Below are 20,989 nucleotides of genomic sequence, written 5' to 3'. Positions count from 1 at the left end.
AGATTGTAAATACCCATTTATTTATTTCACAGCAGATATTCTACATATAAATGTAACCCTTTAATTAAATTAATTATTTCAATGGACTAAAATCTTGTTTTATTTGATGGCCTTCTTGCCCTGGCATTTGGCCTTTGTGCCTTCATAAAATGGACAACCCCATGATGAAATTCCAGGCCTGGCTATAAGCTATTTATTATGACCTTTTGAAATGTAGGCTATGAGGAGAGCTCAGGATACATAGCCTATCTCTAGAGCAGAGATATTTCAGTAGGCTGAAACTATGTGGCTCAGCATCTTAGGTAGCCTACTAGCCAAATCAATTTAATTATTTTATACTCTAATCACATTCAACAAAGACTGATAAAATGGTCAGGCACAAAGATATTCTCATTGAACCACCTCAGATATTAAAAGGCTAAATAAACTCCTATAAGTTTATTGTCACATCACAAGTTTACTAGGTGTAAAAGAGTGTCATTTTATCCCCCCTAAAAGCTCTTATAGGCCTATGAGAAAAGAAAATGTCAAATAACAAATAATACGAAGGGTGCCGGTGGGTATTAGAGTAATCTCAGTGGGCACCATTTTGGAGGAGAAGACTAGACTAGAGAAAAGTGGACAGTCTGGGGCCCTGAGCCTATGACACAGAGAAATGTGCCAACTTGCGCTTGTGCACAAGTAGGCCTATACTTGTGCGCCAGAAGAACGTGCTGATTGGGCAACAGGCCTAAACAACAGAGGACACCGACATACATACCCAGCCAATCACTTGCGCGCTCTGCTTGCGGAAATAATTAGTCTGAGAATGTTTTAGATGGGGGGGAAAAAAAATCATCTGAATGTAGTTGCATTCCAGTAATAAGCATGCCAGACTTCCTGTTTTGGTGCCTGGATTTCCCCTGTGCCCATTCTGTTTTAGTGCTCACATTTCCCTATTGCCCACTCCTCTGGTGCAATGATTTTCAACCCTTTTCACATCAAGGTCCATTATTTATTTGGCATTTGAGCCACAGACCACGATTTGATGAGATTTAGAATATTTTATTGTTGTTGCATAAGATTTTGTCCACAATTCCATGCTTTACAATAGACATTGAAAGTTGAAAGAAAAGCAACTCTCTCCCTCCCTAACTTGCCATCCCTCTCTCTCTCTCTCTCTCTCTCTCTCTCTCTCTCTCTCTCTCTGTCTCTCTCGCTGATCAAGCTCGGTCTGGTCTGATGTCACACCCTTTCACTCCCTCCCTCTTCCCCTTTCTACTTAATATCTCCTCACCCTTTCTGTCTCTCGCCCATAGAGCTCTTCAAAGACATCGCACGCAACAGAAAGCATTGCCTAAAAATGATTTGATTTGCTTTCATGCTGTTTATGTCCATATTTGGAACTGAACAACTCTGATTTGCGCTCACATCTGGGATCTCCATATATGGGTGTGTGTACATATTTGGGCATAAATAATGTCATTTAGACATAATCTTCTGGGAACACAAGAACAACAGCTGAAATCATAGATGCTCTTCGTTTTAGTTCATGTGACACTGAAAGACGGTATAGTTCCATTTGAATTCTTCTTGATAGACAGAGGTGGTTACGAGTGTACTGTAAGGTGTTTGGACTTTTGTATACGGGTCAGTGACGTGACGCCCCAAAAAATGTGTTTTTAAAAAAACTTTAAATTGCAGGCATAAAAGTTATTTACTTTTGTTCTACTCACTCTCAACCTTATGGAAATACATTTTGTTTTTAGATATTTTATTGGAATCAGACTTTATTCAGCAATTTGTTGTACTTAAATTTGTTGGCCTAAAATCGTCATATGGTGTGACATGAAAATAATTGTTCATAAAATGAAAATGGAGTACATCTTTCTTAAGTTACTCACTTTATCAAAGTCCTTTATCATAACTAACCAGTGATCCACTATAGTTTTTTGAAAATTAATTATATCTGTATATTTTTTTCATAATCGACACTCTGTGTGAGGCCCATGTTCATGATCTTACAACATATTTTAAATGTATTCTGTCAAAACTTTCTCTAAAATTACACAAATATTTGTGACTCTTCCTGATAATATTCTCTATGTAATCCATAAACATTTTTTTGGTTTAATCATTAATAAAGGTATGACTTTTCACTATTTGGAATGTCACACCAAATGATTTAGTGTCACACCGTATGATCATATCTTCATGTGTCAAAGCAAACTGTGTTTTAACCTACCTATTAGTGAGTACTGAACTTTACTGATTGATTAAACAATTACCCAGGATAACATGGCCTTAATATTTCTGAACAGGATATTATTGTAGGGCTTTAACATGGGATAAGAAAGAATTGTAGTAGTAGATGGATGATGAGGATGTGCACAGGAATGCTACGCACACCTAAGTCTTCTGCCGGCCCACGGCAGAAGGATCCTAAAGAGACAATAAGGCGCATAGCCACACTTGGAGCCAAGGCAACATTTTATTAACACCAATTAGTGGAAACAGAACTCAGCATTCAGGTAAATTGCTTTTTTCCGAAGTCTCCTGAACTTGAACACAGCATTTTGTGTTGAACAAATGTAATTAGGAATCATGACATTACACCACATCTCCACTAGCTAAAGAGTGCTGGGTTGCGCAACTCCGAAAATAGCTGATCTACAAGCTTTCGCAGCACAACGTGTTGAGAGCTTGTAGATCAGCTATTTTCGCTAGTTTTGTCTCGGGTCCTACCTTAACACTGTCCACTGTCCAGTCCAGTGAGTGAAAGTACAAAAGTATTAGATCAGATTAGATTATACATTTAGACTGTATTGTACATCAGCCAGTCGTATTTGGTGAGGGTAGCAAACCGGCTGCCTTGTTGCGGTTCTGCTATGCCACAGACAACCTCCTGCTCTTCGTAGAAAATGCAGTCTCGCCCCTTTGGCTCCTCTCTCCTTGCTGGGTCATTGTTTAGTTTCTCCCTGTACTTTCTCGTTCTCTCAGCACTTGTCATTTTCCAGCTGACAAAAGAAAATGGAATGTATAGTTTAAGACAAAGAGAAAATATTGTTTAGATTGAAACAATATGTTAAGGTTTCTGTGAAGGGGTTTCTGCTCTGTCTGATGAATTTGAAGTATCACTGAATGAAGCTAAATTACATTTTATGTAAAAATGTTTAAAACAAATGTTTAAATGTACAAAAGAAACATGGAACTTTGTTATTTATTGTTATATCTGTAGTTAAATACAGTATAAATCATATGGTGTGACAATCAAGTCATATGGCGTGACAAGCAGACATGTCACACCATTATGATTAAGTGTCACACCATATTACGTTTTCTGCATTTAGGTTTACCTTGAGGCTACTATGTACACATTAGCATGCTAACAGCATGCTAGCTATAACAAAGCAACCTAGATCTACATGGAAATATGACCAAAACTTCAAATAACTTAACCTTTTTTTAATGAAAAGGTGTCACACCAACGTCCAAAGTGGTGAGTTTGTCAAAGTTTCAACAAGATGGCATTTCATGAAAATGTTAAAATCATAACTCACCTCAGACACCTGTCTTGCAGTTGTGCTGGGAGTGCTGAATAGCCTTACAGAAGAAGGACCTCTCTAGCCAATAGGTGTCCAAATAATTGCCTGTTTAATTTGTCCAAACTAGTGTCACACCAAATGATTTTGGTTCGGGGGACAAAAGGTTTTTGATCAGAAATGACTGAAAACATTATGCTTTGACTTTGAAAAGATATAGGCTCACAAATAGACATTTTTTTAGCCTAAATTCATTTTCAAATGATTTTTAGCAATTCTTTTTCTTAGTTTTATTCAAGTTCCCACTTTGAGAAACAAGGTCAGGACAGTCACACCATATGAGTTTTGCCATGTTTGGTTGAAAATTCTGAAGAAATGAGGAATGAAATGTTTTAATCTTGAGTAAGTTTACATAAAGCTTAATGTCCTGCACAATATTCAGAAGGTTTTTGACAAATATATTTTTTATTTATACATGTTTGACACCGAGGACAGCGAAAACGTTACGTCACGTCACCCACCCGTACATGCAGCTGAAATGTGAGTGTCTTATCATCTAACCCCCATGTAGAGTTGAAATGAACACAATATTATCTTGGTCCTGAAGCTGGTACTCCAACTCCCCCACAAGCTCCCAATCTTCTTCATTGATGAGCACCAGAATGCCAGGTCTTACAGTGTCTCCTTGGACAAAGAGCTCTGACCGTTCTTTCAGCAGGTTCTGTCGAATCCAAACTAGCAGCTGCTTCATGTCCCAAGGCTCTGATTGGCTTGGAAGAGTCACAGCATGTTCTTTCACACCATCAAAGAGTAACTCAGCCCCTCCTTGAAACTCCAAGTGAAGTGCTACGGGCACCACCATATTTCTGCCAAATACAGAATTATGTAGTAGTCCAGCGGCTTAGCTGCTAAATATAAAGGAATCGTTCAGTTTGTGATACAAGCATGAAATTTGGTACACTTATAGCCAAAGGTATTTCCCAAAGATTTGGATATGGAGGCATCATGAATTTTCAACATGGCGCCCATGGCAGCCGATTTTTCAAAATAGCCACCAACAACAACTGTTTTCTTATGCGTAATGGATATAATATGATATTATATCATATTTACCATACATAGTACTTGGTAAAGGTATTTTAGATAACTGAGAAATTGTCATTGAATATTCAAGATGGCCACCATTTTTCAAGATGGCAGCCGTAACTTGTATGACTGTCTGATATCAGTAATTCTTTATGATGCAGAATTCAAATTTGGAACTTTGGAATTGGCCAGAAGTGTCCTTCTATCTCACTGTATACTGTATATACAGTATATTATCACTGTTTCTTTCAAGATGGCAGCCATATGGCCAACATAGAGCAATTATCTATTTTATTGGAATTCAAATTTGATCCAATAAACGTAACAATCCCTATATCAGAAACAACTGAACCATTCAATGAATGGAATGTAATATAGTGGATGTTGAAGCACAGCTAGGGCACACTGGTGACACCACTGCTATGAAACTCATGGGGTTCAGTGCAAGCTAAATACACTCCGCTTAATAATGCCATAGTTTCTGTTATTAATGTGCTGATGGTGATATTTTAGTGGTAGTGTAGTTTAGTTTTCTAAATGCTATCTAATGTTATCCCCACATCTACAGATGTAGTTAGATAGCCGCACCTGAATGGACAGGATGTGCCAACACGGGAGACCCGAGCCAAGGGTAACAGGGCTTTGTATGACTTTCACATAGTTCCCCGGATGGTGTATCGCACAGGACTTACATGGATGAACGATTGGGTCAGGTGTAGGGCAATTTTCTTATCCGAACCTAGAGTAATATCCCATACTTGAATTGTTTCCCTATAAAGGATAGTCCCTCTGCCTACTGCAAACATTGTTTTTATTTGTTGGATGTGAAAATGTATAAGAAATTACAACTTGTGAAGGACCTTCAACTTCTTGCACAGCCAAGACTGACTGGATATTGACTGGTATTATATGCCAAGAACACACGGCAGAGGCATTGAGATGTCCTTTGCAGTCCAAGCGAGCAGACAAGGGGAGTGGATACACTTCACTTGAGAGAATTTAATCCAGTTTAATGAACTTGGCCAGGTCCCTTCAACATTTCCGATTGGACGACTAGATGTGGGTCAGGGTCATTGTCTGGTCTCTTCTATGTAAAGCAACAACTCAGCAAACACAACACCAGAGGTTGATGCTCTTCTACAAGACCTTCTAAGTTAGCCTTTCTGGCTCGATACCTACTAGACATCTGGAGTGATACCTAGCTTCAATAGCCACCATGTCCTCAGCACTATAAGTCGCCCAAGTAATTCTGTTTCTGGAAGTAGGGATGCATGTAGCAGCACGCACCCGATTGTCCAGTTGAAATATTGCAGCCTCATGAAGGCATTCATTGCCAGCAGGCTGTCTGCAGAATAAACAGATGTCCTGTCTCATGTCAGGAGTCTGACTTGGCTGGGACCTTCTGAGTTTGCATTAATTCTGATCAGGACTTTCACTGCATGCTCACATTTTTGCTCTTTTCAACATGGTTTCATTATACTTCAGCATGCACTTATGATTGAGCTTTGTTGTTTTACAGTACAGCAGAGTAAGGTACAGTACAGTACAGTACAGTACAGTACAGTACAGTACAGTACAGTACAGTACAGTACAGGACAGGACAGGACAGGACAGGACAGTAAGGTGCAGTACACTACACTACACTACACTACGGTACAGTACGGTGCGGTACGGTATGGTACGGTACAGTAAGGCACAGTACAGTACAGTACAGTAAGGTACAGTACAGCAAGGACAGTAACGTACAGTAAGGCACAGTACAGTATGGCACAGTACAGTACAGTACAGTACAGTACAGTACAGTACAGTACAGTACGGTGCATTATGGTACAGAAAGGTACAGTACACTACAGTACAGTACACTACAGTACAGTAAGGAAGTGGCCGCAAACTCTAGTGGACCTCTAGTGGGATACACCTACGTTCGGATAAGAAAATGTCCCTACACCTAGCCTGATCATTCATCCAGTACCATGTAATTACTGTGCGATCTGTACCCTACACCATCCAGGTAACTATGTGAAAGTCATACAAACATGTTCTGTTTTTGCTGATATAGGGATCGTTACGTTTTTAATTAACAGTTAATTCCAATCAAATAGATAATAGCTCTATTTTTTTGCAATTAAAATTTAGATTTTGGCCCTATGGCTGCCATCATGAAAGAAACAGTGATACTATACTGTATACAGTATACAGTGAGATAGAAGGAAGCTTCTGGCCAATTCCAAAGTTCCAAATTTGAATTCTGCATCATAAAAAATGACTGACATGATTTGACACCAAGATCACCCATATCATACAAGTGATGGCTGCCATCTTGAAAAATGGCAGCCATCTTGAATATTCAATGACAACTTTTAAATTATCCAAAAGACATTTACCAAGTACTATGTATGGTAGATATGGTAAAAATATCATATTATATCCATTACTCATAAGTAAACGGTTGTTGCTGGCGGCCATTTTGAAAAATGTCTGCCATGGGCGCCATGTTGAAAATTCATGATGCCTCCATATCCAGTTCTTTTTGGAATGCCTTTGGCTATAAGTGTACCAAATTTCATGCTTGTATCACAAACTGAACGATTGTTTTGGTTAACTGCTGCACTATAGGTAATAATGCAAAACCGTGTCAAAGTGTCTTTCTTTCCATGGTCCCTTAAAGTGCCACTCAGCGATTGTCTGTTATCTTATAGATACTTAACAGCGCAGCTCAGCGATTCACTAAAATTTCAACAGGCCAAAATATGCCTATGTATGGACTGGATATGCTAGATGTCAGTGCAAATCGGCGAATATGCCCATATATGGATTAGCCACATCCAACATCAATGCTCAAATACGGACATGCCCGAGCCCAACGTCAAATCAGCATTGTTGTCTGATTGGCTACGGGCATACACAGACACACAGACACACACACACAGACATGCATAGATTTGACTAGGTCATTTATGTATGGCCTATGGCCTACTTTTTCCAGAGGGCGCCTTGTAGTTTTCCATTGTAGTCATACAGAGGCCATGTTGAGGACCAACACAGGTGTTCTGATTGGCGTAGATTAGAACATTATTTCTATGCCAATCAGACAATTGAAGCACCTGTGTTGGTCCTCAACATGGCCGCTGTAGGACTACAAATGCAACCCATGACAAACAGACAGACACAAATACATAGACATGGCTAATAGATAGATAGATAGATAGATAGATAGATAGATAGATATATAAAAACATTAATTTGCATAATAAAAATCACCTCCCACGAAGCTAGGCCAATGCCTTTGAGGGACATATTTGTATTGTGAAATTACTTGAATTGTGAAGTAACTTTTCTATATAGTTTAATAAGATAGAAGTCAATATTTGTTGGATCGGGTGAGCCCTTGCCCAAATATGGAGTCATGTGTCATAGAAAGGTCACAGGCTGGCTACATAAGTTGAGCTCCAAATGGGAGCCATGATGATCTTGTGAAATCTTTTCAAGATCAAAAAGGCAGACCCTTTGTTCAAAATTCATTCATGATGTTTGATTACTTGTGCAGGCCTATTTCTACGTTAAAACGTTCCCTATTCTTGACTACATACAAATGTAAAAGAAAAGCCTATAAACATTCCCTGTTCTCTTACTACAATTTCAGGGATTTAGACTAATTTTAATTTCCTTATTTTTCTCTTGCAGGTTCATCGTTGAGCTGAGCTCATTCAGTAGAAGGAATTTGGCATGGGTTATGTACTGTTCTCTTCCATCCCCAGACTTCCTTAATGATCTCCATCCTTGACAGGTTTGCACTGCTACTGTTTAAGACAACAGCTGTTACATCATCCTTATAGCATAGAGCAGAGAGCTCTGACAGCAGAAGGAGCAGCCATGGAGGAAGTGAGAGTATTTCCACTGACCTGTGCTGTTCAGAACTATGCATGGGGGAAGGTTGGGCTCGACAGTCAGGTAGCCAAACTGGTTGTTGGTGGGGACCCCCTGGCTGTCATAGATGATGGCAAACCATATGCAGAGCTGTGGATGGGTGCTCACCCTAACGGTGATGCCCAGATCAAAGACAACAGAATATCTCAGAGGACCCTTGGAGAGTGGATTACCCAGAACCCTGCCTGTCTGGGGTCAAAGGTCAAAGACGCCTTTCAGGGAAAGCTTCCTTTCCTTTTCAAGGCACTGTCCGTCAACACAGCACTGTCCATACAGGCACATCCCAATAGGGAGCTGGCTGCTCGGCTCCATGCTCAATTTCCTGAACATTACCCAGATGACAACCACAAACCAGAAATGGCCATCGCTCTCACCCACTTCCAGGGGCTCTGTGGCTTCAGGCCTGTAGAGGAGATCCTGGGTTTCCTGACATCGGTCCCTGAGTTTCGTGCGCTGGTTGGGAGTAAGGCGGCGGAGGAGCTGCAGTGCAGCGTGGGCGATGCGATCCGTATGGGTGGAGCCCTGAAGAAGTGCTTCACGAGGATGATGAACTGTGAGCAGAAAGAGCTTGTCAACCAGTTGAACTTGCTGGTGAAGAGAGTCACAGAGGACTCCACGGCAGGACGCAATACATCCAGTAGCAACGGGGAGCTGTTGCTCCGCCTCCACTCCCAGTTTCCCGGTGACATCGGATGTTTCGCCATCTACTTCCTGAATCACATAGTGCTAGAACCCGGCCAGGCCATGTTCCTCGGTGCCAATGAGGCCCATGCCTACCTGTGTGGTGACTGTTTAGAGTGCATGGCATGTTCAGACAACACAGTTCGAGGTGGCCTGACGACCAAATATAGGGATGTCAACACGTTGTGTGAGATGTTGAACTACAGTCCTGCTCCATCCAGTTCCAAGATTTTCCCCTCTTCCCAGGATCCCTCTGACCCCTGCGTGACCCTCTATGACCCCCCCATATCAGACTTCACTGTCATGAAGCTACAGGTACCGGCATCGGTCAAGCGGTACACTGTGGCCCCACTGGACGGCGCCGGGATCCTCCTGGTCATCGAGGGCAACGCCACAGCAACCTTGGCCACGGGCCACTCTGACATCACTCTATGGCAGGGCACTGTCCTGTTTGTGTCGGCCAATGAGAGCGTCTCCCTGAATGTTACTTCCCAGTCAGGGATGACCATGTTCCGAGCCTGCTGCCTCTTGTAGAGAAATGTGTGAAGATGTTGAATCATATGTGAAGTTCATATTTGACTGAAGATGGCCATGTGTCTACTAACTGCATGTCTACTAAAATGTAACTTTAGGCCAAGCCTTTTTTTTCTTTCAGGGGATGGCCAGCGCAGGAACAGTCCAATTCAACAGGGGTTTCACCCCAAATATCCCCCAGTGGTCTGGCCATAGAATAGGCTTCCTTCCCCACCTTGAATTATACAATGTATAATGTAACTTATTGCATCTTTATTTTTTTTAGCCCCATATCAAATGGTCAAATTTTAGCAGCACATTTTAGCAGTTCATTAAATCAACTTTTTCTGTAATCTTTTCTGTTTCCCCAAAAAAAAACAAATGTCCATTGAGTTCAATGGAACTTTGTCTGTAACCTTTTCTGTAACCCCAAAACCCCAAAAGTTTGTCCCCCCTAAGAACAGTTATCAGCATGCCCATATATGGGCATCCCAGGTGTATATATTGTTTCCTTTAAGTTAATCTTGTCAATGCCAGTTCCTTAGTCCTGTGTTTAAAATCATGTGGATGGTACACATTAATGACAACGGCAACAGTATATTAAACTATAATCTTTTATACTTTAATCTGTGATGCTGTTTGTGTTGTCATGGCTGCCAGTTCCCACCTGATGTTGTGTGGGAGTCCAGACTGCTGCAGACCATGCTGAATAACTGCTAGCTTGCATAATGTCTTCAGGGTAGGACTTAGGTCTAAGATCTATAAGATGGGATGTGCATTCTTTTTGTATCCTCCAAAGAAGATGATACGATCTCCCACCATGCAACACCACCTACCAGAGCTCCAATCCCGGCCTTTCCCCTTGGGCTCAACCTTCTTCCAGGAGAATGTGTCAGGATTTAACTTCCACAGATCATTGAACTTCCGACTGTGGATACTAGGACTAAATATGTACAGCTCTCTTTTGTAGGTAAAGGCTGAATGACCACAACAAAATCCTTTAGGTAGATGTGCTGAAGGTGTGATCAGCCAGCCGTTGGTCTCTGTGTCAAACACACGGATGTTGTTGTGGCATTCCCAAAAGTACCCCACACCCCCAAATACGAACATCTTTGTTCCGATGATGGTGGCAGAGTGACCATGTGAAGCAGGTGGTGGAGTGCTTCTGGTGTTGATTAAAGACCAGAGCATTGTACGGGTGTCAAACTTATAGATGTCACTAGTGACATTAGTTAGCTCGGTGTATCCTCCATAGACATACATCACCTTCCCCAAGACACAGGCCGAGTGGCCGGTCCTCGTTACAGGAACAAACCCAGACATATCCATCTTTAACCAGCTATGGGTGTCAACATCAAATGCATAAAGAATGTTATCCTGGTTGTTCCCTGTGACTCTGTCATAATAATGACAATTCACTAGACCCCCCCAGGTGTAGACGATCGATTCTATAAGCACAGCTGTGTGGCCCCAGCGCATGGAGGGAACCTCAACAGGACGTCTTCCTCCTCTTCTAGTTGTCACTGGGGAAATCTTTATCCAGCGTAAAGTCACTGTGTTGAAGATGCACACATCAATCTGATCCATGTCGAAGCTCGTCCTGTCATATTACCCTTATTATTGATTTTTATATTTTATTATATTCACACCACTAATAATGCTCCCTAAAAAAATCTAGTCTCTGTGACACTTGTAGGGGCCACATTTTGCCTCCAAACGATTGTTTTCTTTGAGAAGCTCTGTCATTGAGAGGCGAGAGGACCCTGGCACTGTATCTGATCTGCAACGCTCATTTCCTGTCACAATCGCTTGGAAGTTGGCTTGTGTCTCTTCCAAACTACCGGTGGTTGCTTGGCGTCTATTCCATTTGTACACTCTCAGAGTTAAATTAACATTGATTACTATATAAATTGGGGTCCCAGAGATAGAAATGCCAATTAAATTCTGACACATTCTGAGCTGGCATCATAGACGGTATACACCATATACTGTATACACCATATGACATAGGTACCGGTACACATAAACTCCTCCTTATATGGTTAAGTGAGGATGTGGTGACATCAGCGTTATGATGTGGCCTCTATTGTAATATAGAACGTTTGATTATTTAGTAGATATGCTAAGGATACACAACTGCTGAATAGTATGTGAACTGCATCCTCACTCAGGGTGTTTTTACTGGTTAGATATGGGAGGAAGGAGAAACCAGCTTGGCAAAGTGTTTTCAAAATCTCAACCAAAAAATATAGCTGCAGTATGTTATTTCTCTGTTGTTCTACACGTAAAATAATTCATACAGACCAAGGGCCGAGATGATTATAGAAACAATACACTGTTTAAAATCAGTGCCTCAGTTTTTGTCTCAAGCAACACCTCTTAGCGATTTGAGACTCCTCTCACGTGGTAGTATAAGTCGGCGACACTTCAATGTCACTGGCCAACTGTCAGCCACGGTTCCTCTTCGACCAAAACCCAGGGAGAGAGTCGAGATTCCAGGACTGGAGAAGATAACATACAGGGAAAAGATGCACTATGTCCCGGGTCTCGCTAAGCCTGTTTACCCTAAATGGGAGAGAGGCTATAAGGACCCACTGCATTACAGTTCACCCCCGCTTCATGAGATGCCACTGTATAAAGAACAAACATGCTACGTCTTCAACCAGAGGTCTAGCATACTGGAAGGCGTGCGTCAAGCTTTGTGGTTGACCAAGGCCAAGCTCACCGCTGGTCTGCCTCCTCAACTCCTGTCGTTGGCCCAAAATCCAGCAAATCAGATCCCTGATCAGGATGAGCGTGTGCAGGACGCCATCAGACGAGCTCGCTTCTGGGACACGACAGAGGCAAGGCCGAGGAAACCCAAATATTGCCACACCCTGCTCAATAACCTGCTCCATCTGTGTGCACAATCCAGACACCCAGCGCTGGGCAAGAGGATGCTAGCAGAGAATTACACACTGAGTGCCACGTGGGAAAGAGGTGAAGATGTGTTCCAGGTGAGGGGTAGGAATGGTGTGCTGCTGAGCAGCATGGCTCCCCTCCCAGCACTCTCTGCTGAGCACAACAGAACACGTTCTGGAAACGTTATGCCCCATCTCACCAGCTATTGATTTACAGAAAATATATGCTTATGAGAGAGAGAATTGCACAGGTTTCAAAGATGATTACCCTTACCCCCATGCCCATACACTTTACTTCCTGGAGACGGGGGAGGTTATACCTAGGTTGCATCCACCACAGCTCAGGGCCAAGATGATCATGTTTGCCTATGGAAACGCTTTGGCACGTGCACACAAATTGTATGGGCCTCAGCCTCTGAGCTTACTGGACCATCCTATAACCGTGCAGGCTGTCGGGACCAACGGTAGACAATTTGAATTTGTCGTCTTCCAGCTGAACACCACTGATCTCCGTGACAACAAGGGCATTAAGAACCAGGTGTGGCTGGATGAGAACAGTCTTCTCTATGACTATGCAAAGGTGAACCCGCTCATCAGGAAGAAACAGGTGCAGGTGTCAGCTGGCCTATCAGGATACAAGCCTGAAACATTCAGCAAATTCTTAGCTCTCTATGTCCATGGAGCCATTTAAGACTGCACCATCATGTCTGACTGAATGTGTATGTGCATACTGTATGAGCAATCTGTGATCATACTTTTGACTTTTGAGTGATAACTTTATTTTATATTATAGCACCCTTCATACAGAAAGCCCTCTGCAGGGTGTAGCTCAGGAAATCGGTCTATAGACATCATTAGGAAACAATATTCTTACCTAATTAATTAAACATGTAAGTAGACTGCACTCAGACTCAGAGGACACGTCACGACATAATCACTGAATAATGCAGTACTTGCGCACTCTACTGGCGCAAGTTACGGTAACTGTAGAACCACACAATACAAATACAATAACTACCATCACCTCCCACTAAGCACGCCGTCTAAAAGTGGTCTAATAGTGGTATAGATTTGAACGTTCTTTTGTCGTCTAAACTAGACGACTAATAGACGTCTAATAGTCGTCTAAATATAGACGGTCTGCATTTAGACGACTATTAGACGTCTATTAGTCGTCTAGTTTAAGTTTAGACAACAAAAGAACTTTCAAATCTATACCACTATTAGACCACTTTTAGACGGCGTGCTTAGTGGGCTCCTGCGTCACCAATATAAAAGACTGGATGAATACAAACCTACTAAAACTAAATACAACAACAAAGGTGCAACTTGTTCTCTTCCATGGGGTTCAACAGCTCAAATCAATAAAATAACAGTATTTTTTTTCTATCCCAGAAACATACATTAGCATCTACAGTATCTGTGTCCCTTTTGTGCCCATATATGGAGATCTCTGTATCTGTCTGTTTGTGTCTACCTGTCTCTTTAATGCCCATATATGGAGATCTCTGACTATATCTGTCTCTTTAATGCCCATAAATGGAGATTTCTGTATCTGTCTGTCTAACGGTCACTTTAATGCACATAGGCCTATATCATGGAGATCTATGTATCTGTGGGTCGTTGACCCTTTATGCCCATACTATGAAGATCGCTGTTGTTATCTGTATACTGTATGTCAGCTACGGTTCCTCTTCGACCAAAACCCAGGGAGAGAGTTGATATTCCAGGACTAGTGAAGATAACATACGGGGTCTCGCTATAGCCTGTTTACCCTAAATGGGAGAGAGACTATGTATATGTTTATGTAATGTCACACTGTCGATCCGACAGAATATGCCCATATATGGATATCTCTGTATCTGTCAGTCCTTGTCCCTTTTATGCCAACATAAAGAGTTCCCTGATGTCATCAGTATATGCCCATATACAGTGCACACTACTCTCTCTTCTACTGGTCTCTTAATGCCCATATGGAGATCTCTGTATCTATCTCTTTAATGCCCATAAATGGAGACTTACATTGAAGTTAGACAACAAAATATTTGTCCTTGTGAGGTGGTGGTGGTGGTCGGTCTGCCTGTAGTCCTTGTCCCCTTTATGCCAACTTATAGAGTTCCCTGATGTAATCAGTAGTCTACAGTATATGTCCATAAAGTGCACACTACAAGTCTCTTTCATGACGATATGAAGATCTCTTTATCTGAGCTCAATTTACATTGAAGTTAGACAACACAAGACACTCAATATACAATATTTGTCCTTGTGAGGTGGTGGTGGTCTGCCCTTAATAGACCGTTTGTCAGCCTTCTGATTGGTCCCTGAGACTCCCTGACTGGCCAACCAGAAAAAACATTCACTTTTCGCTACTGGGGGTGGAGTTATGCAGTGGGAGAAAGTGGCTTCAGTCTTTCACCGCGGTGCGTATTGCGGAGCACGGCCAGCGTGCAGTAAGGCGCTGCGCGGTTATAGCGATTTCGATCATTATAATGAATAAGCTTCAACAGACTAGTTCACATGAACCTGACGATAGCCAGCCTATTATGCAGAGGAATTATAGGCTGGCTGCCAGCTTCCTACCCAAGATGCACTGCGCTAGCTGTCTCTATTTCTGTGCTCTGCCTGTTCCAGAAGATTAACTAATTAAAACATATATTTTCGGGGGGAAACTCCTGTTTTGCAATGTAACTACTGTACTTTTGTACTCTGATGACAGAGCTGTACTCTGTCATCTATCTACTATGAGCCACCCCACTCTTGAAAGATTAGCGTTGGGTGAGGTGAGTCTGAAAAAAAAAAAGTATTCTTTAGGGAAATGAGCCTATTGTTACCATTGAGCTGTAATAGCCTTAAATAGCTTTAATAGCCATAAAAATTAACAACAAAAAAAGTGTTAAGTGAGCGGTGCTAACAATACACTATAGAATCTGTGGTAATTTAAATGGTATGAGGCCATGTATTCTGCACCTTTGCATGTTGCCGCAGAATTCTGATGTGTACATTTTGTATTGCCCATAATATACTTTGTGTGTGTTTTCAGCGAGCCCATGCCATTTCTTCAGGAACTGCATTTCTAGTTTCATTAAGCATCCCGCGAAGCTTGGCCAATGAGCCAAGTGTGAGAAATAACCAGATGCCTTGCCGCCCCTCTTCGCACCCATTGGTTTCTGTGTCTTGGTTGGACAAAGATCCTTTCTCTTCATCCACTCCCTTTGAAATAACGTGTTTTACAGTTGCCTCATATTGTTACTGTATTCAATTCTCGTTTTAAACTTGGTTTCAGTAAAAAGGAAAATCTTAGGTGCAGTATAGTGACTGGGCATGTTTTTAAATGTTTTTTATTTTTCCAAAAAATGATATTTTCAACATAAACAAGGCAGAAAGAGCCTGCTGGTTGGTCAGTCAGGGACCAACCAGAAGGCTGACATTTTTTTACTTTATTTTTAATTTCAAACAACAAACTGCCATGACCAAAGGCTGACGGTTTTAAAAGTTTTTTTAAATACATTTTCAATCAATATTGCAACATATTCCCGAGGGACATATTCTTCCTGTCAGAATGGAGCCATTTATTCAAGAAGGCATTGAGTGTTTTCAGGGAGCTCAGGCGTCATTAGTGCTGCCTTGCATCTCTGATCCTGCAGGCCACCGCTGTGATGAGCGCTGCTCCCTTCCCACTGCCATCCTTTGAGAGTAGCAGGGTGACCTCGCACTGTGGTGCCAAACTTTCAACTGTCTCCTGCATGATGCTTTTGAAATGCGGGTGTAGGTCGTAGAGGGATCCGTCCACCCCCACAGTGATGTGGAGCCGCTCCAAGTGGCGGTTCTGTCGGATCTTGTCCACGACAGCAGCGAGGCCTGCGCCACACAGCTGGGCTGCACGCCGTGACACCACACCGCACACCTCCTTCACCAGAATGCTGTCGTCACAGGTGGAGTTGGTGAGGCCCAAGTGTTGCAGGATGGAGCGGACCTCCAGCAGTGCCAGTCGGTCTTTTTCAATCTTTGACAGGAACGGGGTCTCAAAGATGCCTGGAGTATTGAGGCGCTCAGGCAGCTTGCCTGTAAATAGCAGACCTTTGGCAGTGAACTCCAGCAGCACGTTCCTGACGATCTCGCCCAGGTACATCCCGCTGATCATCTTCTCATACCTGTGTATCCCCGGGTGGATGGAGGTGTCGTCCACGGTGTGGTCGAACTTGGTACGGAATTCATCAAGCTCCCCATGGTCTCCGAATGCACCCCACTCCATGTTGACACACATCTGCCCTTCCTTACCTTCCACCAACTCTACATTCTCCATCTCTTCCATGTAGCAGGCGTTGGTGCCTGTTCCTACAATGAGTCCCACTTCACACATAGGATCCTCAAAGGCGCAAGTCATCATTGTCCCCACCGTGTCATTCACCAATGCCACTACATCCAATTGAAGCTCACCTGTGCGGTGGATGGCATCCTTCAACAGTGTCACTACATCCTCCCCCTCACAGCCGCTAGCTTTGAAACCCTTTGTCCAGTTCAGCAAAATGCCCTGATCCAGGTCATTTTGTTGACAGGGGAAGGAGAATACAAAGCCAAGAGGTAAGGTCGCGCCTTTCATTCCCATATATGACAGAAAGTCAGCAATGCAATGTACAATGTGGTCGAAGAGCTCCTCCCCTGTGCCCTGCGTGATTTCTTGGGGGATGGCGTAGATCTTTTTGTGCATCTCTACACTACGCTTCTTGCCACTTCGCACACGCACCAAGAGCACACGGAAGTTGGTGCCACCAAGGTCCAGAGCCAAGAAGTTACCGCTTTCTGTTCCATCCGGTGTGGCCCGGACATAGGTGGGAAGCATCTTGACACTGGCTGCTTGGTGGGTTTCCTTGGCCAGACCCTGCACCATCTCTTCACCCATCCTCCTCTTCACATCCAAGAGCTGCTCATGGCTAAGTCGGAACTGGTCCAGGATGCACTGACGCTCTGCATGCTGCTTGGCCAGGCGATAGGCCACTGCTGTCACCATGGCTGCTCCCTTCCCACTGCCAGCCTCTGAACGTAGGAAGCGCACACTGCAGTCCGGCATCAGCTGCCGCACCAGCTTGTGGAGCCTTTTTGCAAACTGTGGATGGTTTTTGTAGACTGTCCCGTCCACCCCGATGGTGCTGCAGAGCTTCTTTTCTGCCTTGTTGTCCTTGATCTGCTGAAGCACAGCTACCAGTGTGGCAGCACAGAGGTGGGCGGCCCTCGTCGACACAACCTGACACACCCTCTGGGTGGCTACGCAATCCTCAGCTGATGGCTCCAGACCCAGGCGGCGGAGCACCGTCTCAGCACTCACCAGACCCTCCTTGTCCTTGTCGTTATCAATGGCCGAGACATCGCTGGTGTGGAATTGTGCAGTGGTGAGGAGGTCTGGTGTTATCTGTCCCTGGAAAAGCAGCTTTTCCTTAGCCATTTTCACCAGGATCAGTCGCACAAGCTCCCCCATGTATAGACCACTGATCATCTTCTCAAACAGCTGCTTGCCAGGGTTTAGGGAGCCTGCATCTATCTCTCGGTCAAAGTCAGTGCGCAGGTCCTCTAGGGTCCCATCATCTCCAAAAGCTCCCCATTCCATGTTGACGCACATCCTCCCCTCATCACCCTCCACCATCTCCAGGTTGCGCATTTCCTCCATATAGCAGGCATTGGTGCCTGTTCCTACAATCAGGCCAATCTCACACTGATTGTCCTCATAGCCACAAGTCATCATGGTGCCCACTGTGTCGTTAATCACAGCTACTATTTCAACATCAAAGTCCCCTCGTTTCTTGATGGCTTCCCTCAGGAGACTGACCACATCCTTCCCTTCCACACCACTCGCCTTGAAGCCTTTGGTCCATGATACCAGAATACTCTCATCCAACTTGTTCTGCTGGCAAGGGAAAGAGAAGGTCAAACCCAGTGGAAGTTTTTTCTCTTTTATGCCCATCTTATCCAGGAACTCAGACAGGCAATCAGCTATGTGGTCGAACAACTCTGAGCCGCGGCCTCTCTTAAGGTTTTCTGGAATTTCGTAGATTTGATTCTTCATTTCCACCTCCTTCTTGCCGTTTGATGACACATTGACCAGCAGCACACGGAAGTTACTCCCTCCAAGGTCCAGGGCCAAGAAATCACCGCTCTCCGTTCCATCAGGAATTGAGCGCACATACGTGGGCAGCATCTTGACAGCTGCAATAGGGTTCGTGTCACGGCGCAGGCCCTTATGCATCTCTCGTCGGAACCTCGAGGAGATGTCCATCAGGGTCTCATCAGACAGCCGCAAGTGGTACAGATATCTGTCCACTTTTTGTACTTGGTCTTCATTAATTTGGGTGAAGTAGTACGACAACAGATGTGAGGCTATCATTTTCCTGTGTGATGAGTTGCGTTCCTCTCCTTGAGTGACTGAGATAGTTTATCTGTTGGTTCTAGCGCAGGCACAAAGCAGTCAACTTACTAAGCTGTGTTTCACTTCTGTATTTACTCTATACGAACAGTGATCCAATATGAAAACTGTGACTGCACCTGTCCTTTTATACTGCACCTAGCGAGATGTCATTGTGACATCACCAGGATGGCACATCCTGCTGATGTCAGCATGACTCAAACAACCGTATAGAGTTCTCACTACAGCTACATCCAAATATGGTGTATGTCATCTAATTAACTGTCAGTATGATGTCAGACTCAAATGACTCAGCTATATGGAGCTCCACGTCAACCATGATCTGTGTCTCTTTTGTGTACATACATGGAGATTTCTGTCTGTCTATCTATGTCCCTTTAATTTGTGACCTTATATGGAGATATCTGTATCTGTCAGTCCTTGTCCCTTTTATGACCATATGGAGATCCATGATGTCATCAGTATATGCCCATATATGGACATGCTGATATGCCCATATAAGGAGATCTCTGTAACTGTTGGCCTTTGTCCCTTTTTTTGCCCATACATGGAGATCTCTGTATCTGTCAGTCCTTCTCCCTTTATGCCTATATATGGAGATTCCTGATGTCATCAGTATATGCCCATGTATAGTTTATTTTTGTTTTTCTTTTGCAGTTTCTATTAGCTTGGTTTCCCCATCGATACACAGACAGGGTAGACAAAACCATATTATAATGAGCATTGGTGAGGATTAATATTGTATGAAGATGGGTTGAAAATGGGTGAAGTTGTCCTTCACCCCAACCCCTTTAATTTGTTAAATATTGATCCCTAGCTATAGAGGGACTAGAATAACACTGTTGTGTAAATCATAGACTCATCATTTTCAAAATACATGTGATATTGCAAGGTTTTCTGTTTTTCATATGGGTGTATATACTCTGAACATAATGAGTGCTGAAAGTAAGACCATTCTCATTCACACATCACTTAATCATTAATGGGCAGAGGGCTTTTGTTTTTATCTGTCTTTTGTTTATGTTGAAAAACAAGGTGTATAAATAAAACATGTCAAATACAAATTACTAACCCAAACAGCATGTGTAGTCTACTGTCAAGGCTAAAAAAAATAAAGAAAAAGAAATCCTGGGGAGTTGCTTCGATATTCAATTCATAAACATAGCATAAACAATTATCACAATAATAGGTCTACATGTCATCAACAAATACAACATGATATTAGGGGGGAAACGCCTCCTTTCGATGAGCATTTTTATCTTCCTCTCCTTGTGGTGTCCTGAGAGACGTTTTTTCAAGGCCAATTTGGAGAGAAACCAATGATTCACATATTGTAATGGATGGCGATTGGCGACAGTCTGTTAGGGTGAAAAAGATTGATTACATTTATATTGGTGTAGGCCTATTAGGCTACAATAAAAAGTGTCTAGACATTTTGAGAATCTTGTTGGTTATAGGTCGCAAAAACGGCAAGCAAATTTAAATAATGATACAGAATTATTGCACTTTAGTTTGTTTCCTTTTTAGGAATAAATAATTGATAGAATGCTGCCACCACGTGGTCATTTTGAGACAAACATCGCCTTGGTTTCCTGTAACCTTGGTAACCATACACACTGAAGAACGCACTGCAGTATGGAGTCCGTGTGACAAAAGTTGGAACACATTTACTGTTAATCGGATCTCTGACTACAAACAGGATTTGTTTCTCATGCATCGGGTTGGCATAGCCCTACATGTCATGCACCACTGGCACCATCATGTTGTGTATTTGAGCAACGTGATATCTTAATTAGCGTTAACTTCACAGAGAGTTGTTCCCAGTCTGCCAGTGCCACCTCTGTGATGGCTACTGTTCTTGCTCAATCCAAGTACATCTTTGGTTTGCGGGCAGGTGTAACGAATAATCTGTGTTTCTTCGACGAGCAAACGGTGGTATTCCCCTG

General features: G+C 42.9%; 5 protein-coding genes across 5 annotated transcripts in view; 3 read left to right on the top strand and 2 right to left on the bottom strand.

Moving 5' to 3' along the window:
• Positions 1–4,077: 4,077 nt before the first annotated feature.
• Positions 4,078–4,383, bottom strand: LOC308285390 (ubiquitin-related modifier 1-like; the record flags this gene model as incomplete). The annotated part of the gene is made up of 1 exon (XM_080726125.1): positions 4,078–4,383. One exon carries the CDS (start codon positions 4,381–4,383, stop codon positions 4,078–4,080), a length of 306 nt encoding a protein of 101 aa, XP_080582251.1.
• A 4,082-nt stretch (positions 4,384–8,465) lies between these two features.
• LOC308284646 (mannose-6-phosphate isomerase-like) lies at positions 8,466–9,749 on the top strand (the record flags this gene model as incomplete). The annotated part of the gene is made up of 1 exon (XM_080725336.1): positions 8,466–9,749. Exon 1 carries the CDS (start codon positions 8,481–8,483, stop codon positions 9,747–9,749), a length of 1,269 nt encoding a protein of 422 aa, XP_080581462.1. The 5' UTR covers positions 8,466–8,480.
• A 799-nt stretch (positions 9,750–10,548) lies between these two features.
• LOC308284962 (large ribosomal subunit protein mL37-like) lies at positions 10,549–13,319 on the top strand (the record flags this gene model as incomplete). Its single annotated transcript, XM_080725684.1, is given in 3 exon segments — positions 10,549–10,619; positions 12,139–12,774; positions 12,776–13,319. Coding segments are annotated over 3 exon segments (1,251 nt in total).
• A 2,922-nt stretch (positions 13,320–16,241) lies between these two features.
• LOC308285672 (hexokinase-2-like) lies at positions 16,242–19,004 on the bottom strand (the record flags this gene model as incomplete). The annotated part of the gene is made up of 1 exon (XM_080726506.1): positions 16,242–19,004. The coding sequence occupies one exon, from the start codon at positions 19,002–19,004 to the stop codon at positions 16,242–16,244; it is 2,763 nt and encodes a 920-aa protein (XP_080582632.1).
• A 1,884-nt stretch (positions 19,005–20,888) lies between these two features.
• cfap57 (cilia and flagella associated protein 57) overlaps positions 20,889–20,989 on the top strand; it is a gene marked incomplete at both ends in the record, with an annotated part of 38,426 nt that continues 38,325 nt past the window's right edge. The window contains one exon of the mRNA XM_080725683.1: positions 20,889–20,989. This exon is cut by the window's right edge and continues 56 nt beyond it. Within this exon, the coding sequence (XP_080581809.1) occupies positions 20,889–20,989 (101 nt within the window).

This window comes from Nannobrachium achirus (genome assembly GCF_963921795.1).
Source record: "Nannobrachium achirus genome assembly, chromosome: 5".
In the NCBI taxonomy this organism is placed as follows: Eukaryota; Metazoa; Chordata; class Actinopteri; order Myctophiformes; family Myctophidae; genus Nannobrachium; species Nannobrachium achirus.
The sequence above is the reverse complement of the archived record's forward strand: the minus strand, read 5'-3'. Positions and strand labels throughout refer to the sequence as shown.